This window comes from Meriones unguiculatus, chromosome 12 (genome assembly GCF_030254825.1).
Source record: "Meriones unguiculatus strain TT.TT164.6M chromosome 12, Bangor_MerUng_6.1, whole genome shotgun sequence".
NCBI lineage: Eukaryota > Metazoa > Chordata > Mammalia > Rodentia > Muridae > Meriones > Meriones unguiculatus.
Window position 1 is genome coordinate 32370753 of NC_083360.1, and position 18194 is coordinate 32388946.

General features: G+C 49.9%; 1 protein-coding gene across 3 annotated transcripts; it reads right to left on the bottom strand.

The window, feature by feature from the left end:
• Positions 1-1527: 1527 nt before the first annotated feature.
• On the bottom strand, positions 1528-16933 carry Tcn2 (transcobalamin 2). 3 transcript variants are annotated; one of them, XM_021652255.2, is made up of 10 exons: positions 16798-16933; positions 16255-16464; positions 13026-13218; positions 11828-11997; positions 10746-10907; positions 9509-9681; positions 9206-9392; positions 7801-7972; positions 3910-4025; positions 1528-2034 (listed from the first exon to the last, which is right to left on the bottom strand). In XM_021652255.2, exons 2-10 carry the CDS (start codon positions 16316-16318, stop codon positions 1973-1975), a joined length of 1299 nt encoding a protein of 432 aa, XP_021507930.1. In that variant the 5' UTR covers positions 16319-16464; positions 16798-16933; the 3' UTR covers positions 1528-1972. The 3 variants fall into 3 exon arrangements, with proteins under 3 accessions (XP_021507930.1, XP_021507940.1, XP_060221535.1); XM_021652265.2 differs by having other exon boundaries at positions 16255-16461; positions 16798-16924; XM_060365552.1 differs by having other exon boundaries at positions 16255-16393; positions 16798-16880.
• Between the last annotated feature and the right edge of the window lie 1261 nt (positions 16934-18194).

The window sequence follows — 18194 nt, forward strand, 5'->3', positions numbered from 1 at the left end:
TGAGTCAGCCACCAGGCCTGGGGAGGAGCTGCCTAGTCTTCGATGACACACAGCCTGGCCCCCCAGACCCTAAAAGGGGCCCTGCACCAAAAATGACTGTCTTCTCATCCCCTGGCTTCTCTGGGTCCGCCCTGAATGTGCCAGACTAGACACCTGCTTGAGGGCATAAGCTCAGAAAGTAAGAGGGACTTGGGGCTTGAATTGGAGGCGACCACAGTTGTGACTGGCTACATTCAGAAGAAGAGGTTCAGAGTCCTGGGGTGTAGATGAGACAGCCCCAAATCCCAAATTCAAGTTTTTGATTGCCTTCTGCCATCTTCCAGTTACTGGGTAGTCGTTGGGGCAAATATAGGTTCATTTTTTTGTTTCGAGGCAGTTTTCTTTTTTGTTGTGTTTGGGGAGGTTGGTTTTGGTTTTGGTTTGGTGTTTTCTGTTCTCTCCCCCGCCCCGCCCCCCCCCCCCCCCCCGTTTTTTGTTTTGAGACAAGGTTTCTCTGTATAGCCTTGGTTGTCCTGAACTTACTTTGTAGACCAGGCTGGCCTCAGAACTCACAGAGCTCCACCTGCCTCTGCCTCCCTGAGTCCTGGGATTACAGGCATGTGCCACTGCAGCCAGTGGTTGTTTGGGTTTTTCAAAACAGGGTTTTTTAATTTAGCCCTGGCTATCCTTGAACTTGCTCTGTAGACCATGCTGGCCTCCAACTCAGAGACCCACCTGTGTCTGTCTCCCAAGTGCTGGAATTAGAGACATGCGCAGCCACCACCCGCCTGGAGGCAGAGTTATATTCCAGGCTGGCCTCAAATTCCTTACGCAGAAGAGGATGACCTTAAACTTCTGATGCTCCACCTCCCAAGCACTGGGATTTCAGGTGTGCTCCACCATGCCTGACTTTGTTTTGTTGTTGTTTTTTGTTTTTCAAGACCAGTTTTTCTGTGTTGCCTTGGCTGTCCTGGACTCACTCTGTAGACCAGGCTGGCCTCAAACTCACAGAGATCCGCCTGCCTCTGCCTCCTTGAGTGCTGGGATCAAAGGCGTGCACAACCAAGCCCAGCGCAAGCCTGATTTTATATGGTGCTAAATTCTGGGCTTTGTTCATGCTAGGCAGACACTGTAACAATGGAGCAATCCCTAGCCCATCCAATAGTGTTTAATTCATGTTTCGTGCAGTTCTGGGAACAGAACCCAAGGCTTTGTATGGGCAGGCAAGTGCTCTGCCGCTCACCCCAGCCTCAGGCCCCAGCAAACATTCATCAGGATCAACATCTGTCTCCTGTCTGACATTGCCCAGCTGTGACCTTGGGTGAGTCACTGGTTCCCTTGTCTTCATAGTGAGAGATGAAAACGCTAACAACCCCAGTCTGTTCTACACAATATTAGAAAGGTGTAGTCAGCTGTTTGTGCCAGTTCATCACCTGATAAGCAGGAGAGCACTGACCAAAGCCTGCTGCATTCCCCAGTCGTCCCTGCTCCTTCCTCCCACCCCTCACCCCTGCAAAGAACATGAGGCACCAGGACACTGAAGCCATGTAAGGGAAATCAGGGCTTTAATTGTGTTGGAAGGCCCAGCTGAGGCCTGGCCACCAGCTGCCTCATGCCCAGCTCTGGGACCGGCACCCTGATAATGGCGGGTGTGGGGTCAGAGCCACAGTCCCTGGGCCATGGAGGTCCTTCTTGCAGGACCCTAGTCCCAGAGCAGCCATATTCATAACACCCACAGCCAGACTTCCTTACGCAGAGGTCAAGGGCAGCTGGTTCTTCAGATCATAGGGCAGCCTTCACGAAAGGCCTGTGGAGTCAGGCAGGGCCAGACTCAGACTAGCAGCCTCCCTAGGAGAGGTTTGGTTTTGGTTTGTTTTTTTTACTTCCTGCTCTCAGGTGGGCTGTAGCTTAGGGTCCTCCCTGTGGAGACAGCTGAGGTCATCTGGGGGACGCTGCATTTGAGGTGGCATCTGGGTCCAAGGACTTCCCCGGGCTACCATCTAACTAGCTGAAACATAATGGTTTCCCCATTGGCTGGTTTGTAGTCAGCAATGCCTGCAGAAAGAAATGAAACAAACGGGGTCAGCAAGGCAATATCCCACCCCAAGTGTGTCATGTGACCGCTACCCTGAAGCCACATCTGTAAAACCCACTCAGGGTTTGGGGGTGGGAAGCGGGGAGCTGTCCAGAGCCAGCTGGACACTCAGAACCAGCTTGGGCTAGATCCCTCAGGCCACAGGCTCAGATAGCAGAGAGGGTGCCCCCCCACCCCATGGGTAGACATGAACTAACAGCTGGATAACAGTGCAAGAAACCAGGGCAGTGCCTGCTTGCAAGGTCAACCCCTCCCAAATGGAGTTGTCAGGCAAAGAAAGTGGCTCAGTGTGGTCCTCTGACATAATCAGAGAATGTCATGATTGAGTGTCCCAGAGTGACCCTTCAGCCCAGGAGGATACTTGTTTTCAAGTCCCAGCTCTGTCACTCTACTAGCATGAAGAACAGCACATCCTCCATTGGAGAAAGGGGAAAATAATAAAACCAGCATCCTGGCCAGGTGTGGCTCAGTGGAAGATGGACTGCCTGACAGGCCCGAGACCCTCGTTCATTCTTAGCTCCAACCAACAAACTTGGAAGAATTAGAAAGTTTCCTTGAGAACCCAGGTGTCCAGGGACAGCTCCATTTGCTGAGTCATTTTTATTTGGTGGGGACAGTGGTTGAGGCAGCATCCAGCTATGTAGACCAGGCTAGCATCAAACTCACAGCAATCCTCCTGCCCCTGTCTCCCGAGGCATGCAACACCAAGAACGATTTCCTTTTAAACAAGTATGCTTGGTACGAATGTCCGTGTTCCTCAAAGTCCCTGTGCTCAAACCTAACCCAACAGTAATGGCGTCAGGTGACTGGAGGTGATTAAGTGAAGAAGCAGAGCCTTCCATGGTGTGGCGGTGCATGCCTTTGATCCCAGCACTCAGGGAGGGAGAGGCAGGTGGATCCCTGTGAGTTCAAGGCCAGCCTGGTCTACAAAGTGAGTCCAGAACGGCCAAGGTTACACAGAGAAACCCTGTCTTGAAAAAAAATCAAGCAAACAAACAAAAGAAGGGAATCCTTCAAAGCCAGAATGGTGGGAACACACCAGAAATCTCAGGAGGCTGAGACATGCCAGCCTAGGCTGTGTGCTCAAAACATTAATTTAATTAAAAAAGAAAAGAAAAGAAAAAAGCATGTAAATATGTCATTAGTGATTTTACATTGGGATTTTACATCCTGGAGTGATAATATATGAGATATATGGGCTAAATAAGATATATCATGTAATGCTAGTTTATCAACTAGAAAAAATTTACACATCTGACATTTTATGTCTGTTGGACAGTGTTGACAAAATGGGATTCCATTTTTAAATGAAAACAAGCATTGTACATATTTCTTGTAGATATAAGAAAATGTATCAAAAATTAAAAAGACTTGGGCTGGAGAAAGGGCTCTGCAGTTATGAGCACTGACCCTCTCTTCCAGAGGACCTGAACTTAGTTCCCAGGACTCACATGGCAGCTCACAGCCACCAGGGATCCACCCCTCTGCTGGCCTCCTTGAGTACTGCACTCATGTGCACAACCCCACCCCCACAGATGCACACATAACACACATAATTAAAAATAATTTTTTAAAAGAAATCTCAATTTAAATTTAGAACTTAAATTTCCATGTAGTGAAATGTAGGATTTCATTCTTTTCTGTTTCTTGAACTCTCTAATACTTCCATAAAGGTTCTGAGAATTCAGGGAAATATTTTGGATTCGGCATTGAGCGGTTTTCTGAGGCTGTGGCCCAGGAAGCATCAAGGGAAAGCCTGGGATAGGGTTGATGCAGCCTTGCTTGGTCAGGACTTGGGTAGGATGCACATCCAGGGCGACAGGCCACAGACTCACCTTGCAGCAGTGGGGTGTCAGGAGCTCGGAGAATCTGCCAGAATTCTCGCTCCCCAACTTCTTTCCCCAGAACAGATGTCAGGTAGGGGCCTGACAAGGAGGCCTGTGTCCCATACCTAGAAAATAGAAACAAAAAGAGAGGAAGTAGCTGCTGTCTCCAAAGAGGAAATCGGGGCTCACCCACCCCAGCAGATCTGCTCCCCCAGGGCCGGCATTCTCCTAGCCCTCTGTGCTGCTGAGTTTGGATCAACCCGAAGCAAACTAGTGACACCTGGAAAGAGGAACTTGAGAGGCTGTCTCCATCAGATTGGCCAACGGGCATGTCCTTGGGGCGTTGTCTTGATTGATGATTGACTGTGGACGACACCCACATCCCTGCCACCCTCTGCACCTAACCTTTGGTTTGCTCCCCACCACTGTATAAACTGACCATGGAAGCACACCCCCCTCATCTCGGCACTTGGGAAGTGGAGGCAAAAGGACTAGATGGTGACCATACTAAGCACGTACAAACGGAAAACATTTAAAGGTGAGAAAGAGGGGGCTCAGGGCATGGCTTGGTAGTCGACAGCTGTCGCCATGTATAAGGGACTAAGTTCAACCTACAGGACCACAAGTGACACAAAAACCAGAAACCCGCCTTGGTGATTTAGACAAAGAGGAAGTACAGTCACCTTTTCACATCTTCAGAGGATTGGTTCAAGGCCCCAGACAAACACTAAAATCCAAGAATATGCAAGTCTGCCATATACACTGGGGGCGGGGGGTATTCACGCAAACACCTGTGTGCATCTTTCTGCATACTTTATGCCACCACTAGGTCACTTATAACATTAATACAGCTATGGAAATGGTTGTTGTGACGCACTGACAAAGAAAAGTCTGTGTTCGGCACAGATTGATACAAGTTGGCTAAATTTGTGAATTGTAGACACTGCAGACTTGGTAGAAATGGATTGTCTAGGGAATGGCGTAGAACAGCCCTTTTCATGTTTTAAAAATTGTGTGTGTGCACACATAAATTCAGACATCTTCGGAGATCAGAGGAGGGCCTTAGATCCCTGGGTCTGGAGACACAGGCAGCTGTGAGTCCTGCTCTGTGGATGCTGGGGACTGAATTTGGATTTTGTAAGAACAGTACAGTTCTTCACTGCCATCCAGCCCAGGAACAGCCCTTTCCCTTTTCTTTTTCTTTGTTTTAAAGATTTATTTATTTATTATTTGTACAGTGTTCTGCCCACAGGCCAGAAGAGGGCACAGATCTCTTTATAGATGGTTGTGAGCCACCATGTGGTTGCTGGGTATTGAACTCAGGACCTCTAGAAGAGCAGCCAGTGCTCTTAACCTCTGAACCATCTCTCCATCTCTCCAGCCCCTCTTTCTTTCTTGTTTTTAATTCAGCCCCATGAACCCATGAACAACCCTTTTCTTTTTCTTTCTTTTCTCTCTCTCACACACGCTCCCTCTTTGTTTTGTTGTTTTGTTTTGTTTTTTGAGACAGAGTTTCTCTGTGTAGCCCTGGTTGTCCTGGAATTTACTCTGTACATCAGGCTGGTCTCAAACTCACAGAGATCCACCTGCCTCTGCCTCTGAGGGCTGGGCTTAAAGGCGTGCACCACCACTGCCAGACGTGAACAGCCCTTTTCACTGTCTTAACTCTGAGGCCCTCCACAGCTGCTCTGGCCACTTCTCTGCACGTGTTTGTCTGCTGTGAAATCCTGTGCCTCAGCCAGGCATGGTGGTGCACGCCTGTGATCCCAGCAGTCAGGGAGGCAGAGGCAGGTGGATCTCTGTGCATTCAAGGCCAGCCTGGTCTACAAAAGGGAGCCCAGGATAGTCAGCCTTGACACAGGAAAACTGTCTCAGAAGGAAACACACACACACACAAATTTAGGCCATCCAGAACTAGGGAGGCAGAGGGAGGGAGGGAGGGAGGGAGGAAGGGAGGGAGGGAGGGAGGGAGGGGGGAGGGAGGGAGGGAGAGAGGGGAAAGGAAGGACTTTACACTGAGTAAACTTGTTAGTGCCTCTAAGTAACCTTATGGAACTGACTTAGGTCAGGCCTGGTGCTATAGCAGGACTGAAAGTTCAAGGCCAGCCTAGAAACTCTGAGACACATGATGATTAATCCTGACTGTCAGCTTATAGGGATTTAGAGTCACCATGGAGACAGATTTCTGGGCATGTTTGCAGAGGATTCTGTAGATTATCTTAATTGAAGAAAGACCCACTCCAAATTCAGGAGGTTCTGTTGCATGGACCGGGGCATGCGCTGAGCAGAAAGGAGAGCAGACTTAGAGCAGCTGCGTTCATCACTGCGATTTCCCAACTGAACAGGACATTGTCCCCTGCTGCCACACCGTTCTACCATAATGAACTGTTTCCCAGGAACTATGAGCCCAAAACAGCCCTTCTCCTCTCAGATCACTTTTTTAGGGTCCTTTGTCACAGCAATAAGACAAGTGACTAATGCAGACCTTGTTTCCAAATAAAAAGTAAAACTCTGATGGCTTCCATAGTACAGCTTGTGTTTAGCCTGTAAGAGGCTCTAGATTCAACCTTCCCTGGGGGATATGTCACTTAACCCGGAAGTGGGAGTATTTTTGTCCCTTCAAGACAGTGGTATTGGGGCTGGAGAGATAGCTCAGGGGTTAAGAGCACTAGCTGCTCTTCCAGAGATTGAGTTCAATTCCCAGCAACCACAGGGTGGCTCACAACCATCTATAATGAGATCTGGCGCCCTCTTCTGGCATGCAGGTGTATATACAGAGAGAAAATTGTATACATAATAATCTTAAAAAAAAAAAAGGCAGTGGTATTGCTGGGCACACACTTTTAATCTCAGCATTGGGGAGGCAAAAGCAGGTGGGTCTCTGTGAGTTGGAGGTCAGCCTGATCTATAGAGCGAGTTCCAGGACAGCCAGGGCTATACAGAGAAGCCCTGTCTCAAAAAACAAAAAACAAAACAAACAAAAAATACAGTGGTGTTAACACACCTCTGGTCTAAGAGTTCCCAGCCCAAAGGACCAAACAGTCCCCACTGACAGCACTTCCTAGAACTCTGATGGGAGCAGAAAGCAGGGATTTCTTGAGACGAGGCAAGAATCCAAGGGACAGAGCAGCTGGTAGGAAGGATTCAATTGCTCTGAGCCCTTGGCGGAGCATGTCCACCTCCAGGTATGGCCAGGGCCCAGCAAGGAGCAGCAACGAAGATGTGCTCTTTCTCAGGCTTGTAAAACCTCAAGGGACAAGTACGTTGTCTACCTTCTCAGGGTTATTTTTTTTAGATTTATTTATCATGCATACATTGTTCTGAATGCATGCCAGAGGAGGTGGTTGTGAGCCACCATGTGGTTGCTGGGAATCGAACTCAGGACCTTTGGAAGAGCAGCCAGTGCTCTTACCCTCTGAGCCATCTCTCCAGCCCTTCTCAGGGTTATTAATGGCAATATTTTATCAAGGTTATTGGATGTTATTACTCTTCCCAGAGCTCTCACTGCATACCAGGCATTAGACCTACTCAAAGCATGTCTACCAATGACCATGGGCTCCTCACTGCAGCCCTATTAGGAGGAAGAATATCTCATGCCCTCACTAAATAACTGTCCTGGCTCACTTCCGGGGGGTGGGGCAGAGGAACTGGGATTCCAAGTCTGGGTCTCTGATTCTAGAGCCAGCTCCCTTGATGACAGTGGCGGTCTATAGCTCCTACTACAGGCCAAAGACCACAGGTCCAAAACACAGGCCAGAAGGAAGTGTAGAAGGCAGAAGCAGAAGTTACGTCAGAACTTCTCCCAAGAAACTCTTCTGTTCCCCACCCTTCCCCTGATACCATTTCAAGCACAGAGGGCTGAGAGGAGGGAGAGCCAGAGAGTGGGATGGGGAGTCTCACGTGAATCTTCCTACGTCATGAGCCATCTTCAGGACATCTTCCAAGGTGGACCCAGCAAGGACAAAAAATGTATGTTTGTATGGTGGCAGGACACTGGAGACCTCCAGCGTGACACTGATGACCTCTGGGGTGTAGACTGATGCAGGGTCCTCAACAGCTGGAACCAACATGACTGGGCCAGGGAGGAAGGAGGAAGCAGCTGTCATTAGGAAAGGGAGCATGGCTATGTGTCCTCCTTTCTTCCCGTGGATACCCATGTGGCCCATGGCCTGCCCTCCTGGCTCAGTAAGTGCCATGCGCACCTGCTCAGCTGAAACCTGGCTCTTGTCCCATCCCCTTGGCCTTCAGCCTCCATATTCTTCCACAGCTCAATTCTGAGCCCCTGGCTGGTGTCTCTTGCTTTTTGCCTCCCTCCTCTCTGCCACACTGCACCTCATTTGTTCACATCACTTCCTGGTCACCTCTAGCAGACTCATCTCCTTCCTATGTATCTATCTAATGCCCCCGTTCACTCTCCCAGATGCACTCTTTTCCAAGATGGTACCCCTCCCCCACATTACTGGTCTCCGTGCCTTTGCTTTTGCCTTCTCTGCTCCTTTGCCCATTCGTGCCACTTTTCTGGAACACCCCATTCACTACTTTTAAGTTTCTCACCAAAGTGCTGCCCAAATGATTCAATGCTGCAAATTAAGGCTCCTTGGGTATCAAAATTAAACCAAATATGTGTCTCTCTACTCATTTATTCATTCACTCATCTGTGATAGTTGGCTCTAGAGTCAACTAAAATGTAAGTCTCTGGGGCCTTCCTATGGGGGAGGGTTCGTGATCACATTATTCAAAGCAGGGAAGGCCTTCTGCAGGTGTGGGCAGCGCCTTCCGGTGGCAGCCCAGACAAGAGGGCGTGGCAGGAGGAACCTGGTTTTCAGCTGCCTGCCCTCACTCTCACTCTCAGCTTCATCTGTCCTATTGTTACAGCACTCCTTTGCTGATATTAAAACTAACTTCTTCAGACTTCCAATGGAGACGTAAGGCTAGCAGTTCTCCAGAATCCTTCAGGCCTTCTGCACCATGCTGGGACTGCGGAAACATCCAGCTTCACAGACTGAGCCTCTGGAATTCCACACCTCTCCAGAGGGACAGAGCCACTGTTGGGCCATCTGGCCCATCCTAACAGTTCTGCCCCTTTAGAGGACCTTGACTAATACACTACTCCGTCCATTTTTTTTTTTTTTTTTAACCTGTGTCTACACTATGAGCATCAAAAGGCTTTGACCATGTTTTAGCTGAGGTGCCCTATGCAGACCCACACACTCATGCTGGCTAAGCAAAGCAAAACCAACTGATTCCCCCATCACTGGGACCCACAGACATCAGATCACTCCGGGAAACAGAAAGGTTCGGCTACCCCTGGGCGCTTGGCAGTCTGGAGAGATAAGATCCAGGTAGGTCTTGTGGTTCAGGACAGGAAGCAGCTGGGAAATCATCATTGGGTTCTGGAAGGCCCCACCACGGAGGCTGGCCAGCAGAGATGTCCTTGCCTTGAGGCATGCTGTGCCCAGCTCTGCCCCATGTGCAGGGGAGACCATCAGAAACTGTGGGGGAGAGAAGGAAGGGGTAGGTCAGTCGGCGGGGTGGAGCCAGGTCTTCCAGCCCCACACCAGCCCACCCTTCACAGACCTGCTGGGTGCTCCTAGGATTGCTTTCCCACCTGTAGTGCCAGCGGGGTGCTATAAACATTTCCAAAGTTGCCCTCAGAGGTCTGGGCCTTCAGGATCTTCTCTCGAACTGTCTCGATGGCCATGGTGATTCGTGGTCTCAGATCAGGGTTGAAATTGAAGCGATCCAAACAAGTGAAGGCCAAGCCAGCCATGGCTTCAGTGTCTAGGGAGATAGATCTAGTATGAACGATAGTCTGATAGGACCCCGTTAGGTGGGTTTGGGGACTCAGGATCATCTAGGGAACCAATCCGAGCAATTTGTCCAGGACTCTCTGGGTCCCAACACTGGATACGCTAAGCCCCAGAGAACCTCTCAGACCTAGACAAACTGATTTTCTGGGTCCCTGAGTGCCTTGAGAGCAACAGGTCAGACGGACAGACTGAAGAAGAGGGTCCCAAGGGGGACAGGTCCTACAGCACCTGCTCCTAAACCAGGTGCACACTGGGACCACAGAGGGGGCTTTGTTTTATTGATTAACTAATTCATACTGTTTTTGCGGTGTTGAGTATTGAATTTAGGGTCCCAGGCTAAGTACTGTTCCACTGGGCTATATGTCTAGCCCCTCAGAGAGTCTGACCCTAATGGTGGCCTTATTAGCTTTCAGGCAGTCTGATTTAATTGCTAGGAAAGCTGCCAGGACCTGGGAATTTTTAAGTCTTCTCCTCCCTAAAGGTAGCTATAATCTACTGTTTCTCTAAAAGCCTCTGAGACAAGTCCCTTATTGACAAAGGTCTCTCTGGGCAACATCTACCAACCCCCCTCCACCCCACCGCCCCTGCTGTATTCTGCCCACCCTACAAGAGGCCCTACCATCCACTCACAGAGGCCCCTGGCAGAGACCTTGAATCATAATGATTGAAAAGTGGATGCGATGGCCTAAGGTCATACAGTGAGGAACCAGATAAGTATCCTCAGGTTGTATGGTGGCAAGAGCACCCAGGTGTGCTAGGCCCTCTGTCTGTAAAGCACCTTTTATTGAGACGCTGCTGGGAGGTCGTTTCATAGGAAGTCTGTGACTGACAGCTGATGGGGGTGGGGGACTTTGACCTACAGTGAACATTTGATGAAGCTGGGGTCAGGATCCAAGCCCAGTTTCAGAGCTGGTTCACAGCCCCCATCTCAATTGAGATCTGACGAGGCGATGTTTCAAAAAAAGGTGAGCATAGGGGTGGGTCATAGAAGGCCTTCTCCTGGGACTCGAGGCAGCCTAGGTTTTGTCCACTCACCCACAGAGAGGTGGCCCTGGGAGGTAAGGTAGCTGTGTTCAATGGCATACAGGAGCTTGCCCACCACGCTGTCGTGGACCCGCTTCTGGTGGACACACAGTGCAAGGATGCTGAGGCTGTACTGGTAAAAGCTGGTGCGGAGCTGGCCTTCATGATTGTGCCCTGTGATTAGAAAGGCAAGGAGTAAAGAGATATGTTAGGCTTGAGGGCTTCTCTTCCAGTCTGTTCCCTGCAAGAAGCCCCATAGCTCATGGGAACGATGGTCTGCATGCTACAACACGTTCTGTGGAGACCATGGCATCCTACTCCTTCAGTGTCTAGCTGAGTTCCCAGAGATTATGCCAGGTTCTGTCTTTGCAGGTCACAGTAGATGACAGCTCAACATAAGCCCACAGGATAGCATAATTGTAACAGAAATGTGGCCTGAAGGTCCCTATAGCCACATAACACAAGTCTTTAACTAGCTGGGAAGTTGAGACAGGATTCTTCACAGAAGTAGCTCTGTGTATAAATACCCCAACTTGTTTGGGAAGGCCAATGTGGCTGGAGCTCACAGAGAAGCAAACAGAACAATGCCTAGAGAACGTAAGAGACAAGCCAGGCTGGGCCTGAGAGATATGACTGGGACGGTGAGAGGCCCTGCAGGGTTTAAGCTGCCTGAAGAACAGGTTGATACTGAAAAGCCTTGCTTCAGCTGTTGAGCACTGGGTCCAAGTCAGGAGGCTGGGAAGTTGTCACAGAGGCTAGGGAGTAAGTGGAAAGGAGGCTGTGCAAGCCCCAGAGGTAGATAACCAGTCAGTCTTGGTGGCTGAGCATCCCAACCAATCGTGCATGGGAAATGGGGAAAGGCTTGGCCAAGCATGGCAACTGGGTTCAACCCGAGCATCTAGGTAGACTTGATGTGGGCAACAGAGAGAGTTGGAAGAAGCCCAGAAAGAAAGCCCAAAGTTCTGATTCCCACCGAGAGCCTCACCTAATGAGAACAGTTATGAATCTGAGGCCTGCCTCAGAACTCCAAACCACAAAACCTTTCGATGAGTCTCACAGCTGTTCCCTGCCCATTCAAATGTTGTTCTCCTCACCAATGGCCTTCTTCTCGTCCTCCAGGAACCACTTGAGCTGTGAGACCAGCCTGTCACCCTTTCGGCTCCCAATGAACTCGCAGTTGGCCCTGAGAGCAAGCAGGTAGAGGGCCAGGTCGCCCCCAGAAGGCTTGGTCTGGCAGTTACTGTGATCATCGCTGGAGGTGGACCTAGGACGAGGCAACCCAACAGCACCTTCATGAGAAAACGCCCCCTTCATAAGTCTGGCTTGAATCACACTAAGTTCACAAAGTGGAATTAGCTGTCATCTGGCCTAGTATGAGATGTATCCCACAGATAGTTAAAAAGAAGAAAGGTTAAAGTCAGGGCTAAAGCATAAGGGTGCCTGCATCCAGATCACCTGCTTTGACCCCCAGTCAAACCATGCACTCTCTCCTTTATTTCCTCTCCCTTCCCTTCATTCTTGAGAAGGAATGGAATCCAGAAGGTACTTCATGGCTTTTCCCTCCCCTTTTTTGTTTGTTTTTTCAAGACAGGGTTTTTCTGTGTAGCCCTGGGTGTCCTGGAGCTCGCTCTGCAGACTAGACTGGCCTTGAACTCACAGAGCAATGCTTGTCTCTGCCTCACAAGTGCTGGGATTAAAGGTTTGTGCTAGTACATCTAATGAGTGATGGGTTTTTGTTGTTGTTGTTGTTGTTGTTTTCTTATTCACCTCTCATTCAAACTCCAAAGCAGGCCTCTCTTTAATGGCCACTCTTTGTAGGAAAAGCACAGAAATATGCTACTTCCAGACTCTGCACGAAAGAAAAATTAGCAGTGTCTGTCTTCAGCCCAAGAGTAAATGATAGAAATCATTAGACACCGCTTTTTGTATCAATATACAACCATATATTTGGTTATAGATTAGTGATGTCTGCCTTAGGTATAGGTTGGGGTGCACAGAAAGAGTCAGGTGTTGCTTGGGGGCTCATGGATTAGGGACATCTGCCTCAGACAAAGGTGGGGAGCACAGTAAGAATTAGGTGCTGCTTCAAGAATCAGGGGGATGCAGTTTCAGGACAAAATGCATCTCTGACCTAGTGCCACTTACTCCTTCACTCTGAAGGTGGAAAAAAGCCCAGAAAAGACAAAATACGCCTAGTTTGTCAAAAAGCCATAAATACCCCAATTAGAACCCAGTCTCCTATGTCTTATAACACTGATCAAGTCATAGGTAAAGACTAGAGAGTGGTAATACCCCAGGAGGCACTGCTGGTATGTGAGCTTAAGGCTGTGCAGGTAGAGGTCCTCCTTGGTCCCAGCCTGCATGCTGGAAAGGCGCAGGCCGACATAGATGCTGGGGTTCAGTTGCTCCAGGGAGAGCCGATCCATCCAAGGCAAGAGTCGCTGGCCCAGCCTCTCTACCAGCTGGCTGTCCATCTGTGGTATTACTGAGGAAAGAAAATGGTATGAGAGAGGTCTCCAGGCTATGCTCTAGCAAACAACTATTCTTACCACTTTACCAGACAAAACCTTTTCTATTCCCGTTACCACGCAGCCTACATCCCACCTGTGTGGGGAAAGGCAGCGGGTAAAAAAGAAAGCTGGCATCTCCTAAGAGGGAGATGGGAGAGGAGAGGTGATGGGCAGGGATCAAAGGGTGCTGGTGCCAGGCAACCACCCACCTGTCAGGAGTGACTGCAGGCCAACCCCAGCAGCAAGCCCAAGCACCCATCTCCTTTGACCCTCACACCAGCCCTGTGGTATAAATATCTTCATCATCGTTTTGCATAGAAGAGGAGTCAGAAGCTCAAAGTCGGGCTGTGTAGTATGTGATGCTGCAGACCCAAGACTGGGTCAGACTGCAATCCCCTTCCCTTGCTCTTTGGCACCCTCATGAATGTGTGTGCTACATATTGGTCAAAGGTCCAGCCTCCAAGCAGTGAACGTTCCACATCGAAGTCCACACGCTGTAGGCTGCCAGCTGATTCCCCCAGCTGCCCGAGGAAATTCCTCTACACCAGCCTTAAAAGACAGTGAAAAGAGTCTGACACTGGGAGACCAGCTACTGACAGCCTGTCACAACTTGGGATTTACCTGAAGATATGTAAGCAACACACAGAAATCTCAGGGATATGCCCCAATTCCAACTGATGGCTGACTTCCTTCCTTGAGAAGGGTCCACACAGAATGGAGGCACTGTGTACTTTCTGCCCCTTTTGCTGACTCCCAGTCACCATCCACTCCAGCTGACCAATGGGATTATATTCCAACATTGCAAGGCGGGGGGGAAGGCCTGCCATGGGGCCCTTTTTTGCTTTCTTGAGTTTCTGTGCCTGAGGACCAGGGCCCCTTGATCATAGCCCCATCTCTCTAACCTGTTTTTCCAGAAGTCATAGGTATCCACGGATGTAGGGGGGCCATTCCCTACTACAAACTCTAAATGACTGTTTGCCCTGTGGACCAGGCCAAGGCACCTGGCTGGCTCCTCACGAAATGTTGCTTTTGACAGTCAGGCACAAGCTGGACATGGTGACACAGGCCTAAAAACCTCAGCACCTGGGAGGCCAAGGCCTGAAATACATCACAGTGAGGCCCTGATGGAAAGAGGGAAAACTTACTTTTGGGGGATCTGTCTCCATTTTTCCAGAGTTCTATCAGTATCTCTGAGGTCCTCTGCTCTGGTGCTCTATCTTTCTGACTGTCTCTGTAGAACTTTTTTTTTTTTTAATTATTTAAGCAGGGTTAAATAATTTTTTAAAATACTTTTTAAAAAAATATTGAAGCAGTATTGCAGGCTGGCCTCAAACCCAGTATGTTGCTGGGAATGACCTTGAACTCCTGATCCTCCTGCCTCTCTACTCCCCACATGCTGGGTTGACAGGGGCATGCCACCAAGCCTGGATGACACAATGCTGGATACTGAGCCCAGGGCTTCGTTTGTGGTAGGCAGGCACTCTACCAACTGAGCTACATCTCGGCTCTAGAACTCTGCTCTTCCACACTTCCTTGAAATTAGTAAGGGAGCTCAGACACCCCACCCCAGGTTCTGACTGCCGTCCTGAGCCAGATGCTGCCTCTAACAGGAGTCTGGTAACCATAATTTACCATCTTTAGAAGGAAGGAGCCAGGCAGATTCACTCAAGCCAATAAAAGTGGCCCCAGGCAAGGCCCCTGTGATGGCTAATCTTGCTTGTCAACCTAATTGCATTTGGAGTCAATTAGAACCCAAACTGCTGGGCACACCTATGCGGAGTTTTCTTATTGAGATTACAATTCGAAGCAAGAAAATACACTCAAAATCAGAGCCAAACCTTCTGGTGGCAGCCCAGATAAGAGAAAGGAGGAAACTTTCACTTTTTTTCCTGCTTGCCCTCACTCTCACTCGCAAGTTCTTCTACCCTATTGCTGCGGCTGGTATTAAGTCTACCTTCTTCGTGATTTCAACAGACACTGAAGACCAGCAACTCTCCAGGAAATCCTCCAGGACTCCAGCACCAGAGTGGGTCTGCAGAGATAACCAGCCCTGTAGGATAAACAGCTCCGGGATTCTCAGCCCTTCTTCCAACAAGAGGCAGCCACTGCTGTACTTCCATGACTATCCCCTGTAAGTCAGTCTTTCAAAACACAAACTCATGCTATCGGTTCTGTTCCTCTAGAGAAGTGGTTCTCAACCTGTGGGTCATGACTCCTTTAGCAAACATCTATCTCCAAAAGTATTTACGTTAACAAAATTACAGTTATGAGGTAGCAGCAACATGATTTTATGGTTGGGGGTCAACACAACACGAGGAGCTGTGTTAAAGGGTCACAGCATTAGGAAGGTGAGAAACACTGTTCTAAAGAACCCTAATACAGCCCAACACACACACTCTCGCACTAGGGCGGCCTCTCACCGGAGGACTGACTGGATTCAGAAGCCCGGGAGCCCTCATTGTGTAGTCTTTAGTGAATAGTCCTGTCTATTTCATAACGTACAGAGCCTTAACTGATGATGAAACCGTGGTGTCCTCACCCCACAAGCAAGGCGGAAGGCCGGAGGAACAGCCTCAGCTCACCTCACAAGACACAAGGAGGCCAGGAGTGATAAAGGGACTACACCCCAAGCCCTCAAAGTTCTCATGATGGTGAAGGAGCTCTTCAGTGGTCCTGCGTGCTCCCGATTTTTTCTTCAAACTAAATACTGGGCCGATCCCAGAGAGGCCTCCTACGTGCTGAGTGCATAAATGAACACGTTGCTGGATAGCTGGGGAGATCCTGTCTTGGGGGGGCAGGGGTGAGCAGGTGTCTGCTCAGCGTGCCCAAGCACTAAGGTGCATTTAAACCTAAACTGCTGTGGGAGACTTGAGGGACAGATGAGGTTCTTCATTCCCCCACCCCCAGTTTCTGATCCCTCAAATATCTAAGAAGGGGACTGGACAAGGCAGCCATCCATCCCTCTTGTGACTCCAGGGGAAACAGGGTCCAGACAGTCGCTGGTTACTCACCACAGAACTCAGCTAGAGCCCCGAGGGCTCCCGACAGGAGCAGCAGCACCTTCAGGAGCTCCATGGCAGGCACAGGTGGGAGGCGGGAGACTCCTGGGACCAGCGTCGAGGGGCTTGTCTGACGGCAACTGGTCACTTGCTTAGAGAGAGGTCGCTTCCTGTCACTGATTAATTGTCCCGCCAACGCCCCGAAGCGCCCGAGCGCAGCTGCTAAGTCAGCAGAGAGAAAAGGGGAAAGGTCTGTTACCCGGCAGGAGGCCAAAGAACAGAGGAAGGAAGGGCAGGGCAGCCGTCCTCCAGGTGGGGAACAAAAGCAGGGGAAGGACCAGTGGGGACCCTGTGGGACAACTGGGAGCCAACCGATCCGTCCCCAAAGAGTTAAAGACCCGGGAAGCAGCACAGAAAGCCCAATGTCTAGTCTGTCCCAAGTCTGTCTGGCAGTGCTTGTCGTCGTCCCCCGCAACCTCGGCCTGCGGCCCCCCACCCCCCGCACTCTCCCACCTCGCTGCTCTGGCTGCAGACATTCAGGATTAGGGTTCCTACCTGGTGCACCTGGAATCCCCTGGACGTACCCGCTCTGACTTGAGGACAAGGAACAGAACAAGTAATTGCGTCGGTCACGTGAGCGAGCTCTCTGGAGTCAGCTGTTTTCTGCCATCAGCCTGCCAAGGAGGTGGGGCAACCCCTGGCCCCGGCCCAGACAAACAAGTTTCCTAATCGGCTGGAGAGTCCTGGAGGAATCAAGGAAATCAGGAAGCCTTCGGGAACAGAGCTGCAGGGCTGCTTGCCCTTAACTAGGAAAAATCACTTTAAAACATCCTGGTAGAGAGAACAAAAGATTCCTTTTCTGCCCAGCCCCACTGGAGACTCAGGTATGACCCTAGCAGTGCTGTGTGACCTCGGCTAGAGTGTTTAAGCTCTCCGAGTTTCAGGTTGCTCCCCATTTGATGAGCGTGTTGAACGAGGTTATCGTAACCACGTTTTCCCACTTCCACTTGTGAGGATGTTGGGACTCTAATAAAATGCCTCTAATCGTCTTCTGATGAGATGTCTGTTACAAGGCGAACTGCCAAAGGTCACCCTTTCAAGAGAACCTCTTTTTGTGCCAGGCTGATTGTCACAAGCCAAGCCTCAACTCGGATAAGCATGGACCTGGGTAGCAGCTATTAATTAGCAGTGCTCGTTAATGTAATGCGTGTGCTGTTGCCACAGGGCTGGGATGGCCTAGTCGTGTTGTCAGAGAAAGTGAAAAAGACTGCGGGTTACATCATAATGCGGAGATTTCTCTCTGAAGGGCCACAGCGAGAAAGTGAAATCTCGGCGGTCACATTGGGGGTGCACACCCTCAGCCCCAGCCACTCAGGAGACTGAAGTGAGACAGATCGATCCCAGGAATTCCCTGCCAGCCTGGGAATTCCCATGAAGACCCTTTCTCTTTAAAAGGAGGAAGAGAAGATGGAAGAGGAGGGGGTGGAGAGCCAAGCATGGTTCTTGGTACACAGGTATATCCAGAACGTGAGAAGATAAGAGGCTGAGGCAGGAGAATCACTGCAAGTTCCCAGCCAGACTGGGCGACTGAGTGAGTCCTCATCTCAAAACTCAAGGAAATAAGAGAAGATAAAAAAGGAAGGAAGAAAGGATGGAGGGGAGGGAGGGAGGGAAGAAGGAAGGAAGGAAGGACAGACGAAGCAGCCATTAGCTCGGAGTGAGGGAAGTTGGCGTGCACGTGCGTTTTGCAGGGATAAGAGGCTACAGTGTCGCAGGGTACTCTCCAGAGGAGACTGCTCTGACACAGGTTTGACCCATTAGAAAGTCTTTATTAGCCAGTGCCACTACTCTGGGTGTTCGGGATCCCAGTGTAGCACTGAGCCTTTCTCAAAGATGAGTTTTTAAGCATAAAACTATGTTCTGGGTTGACATACTTCAGTTAACAAGAACAG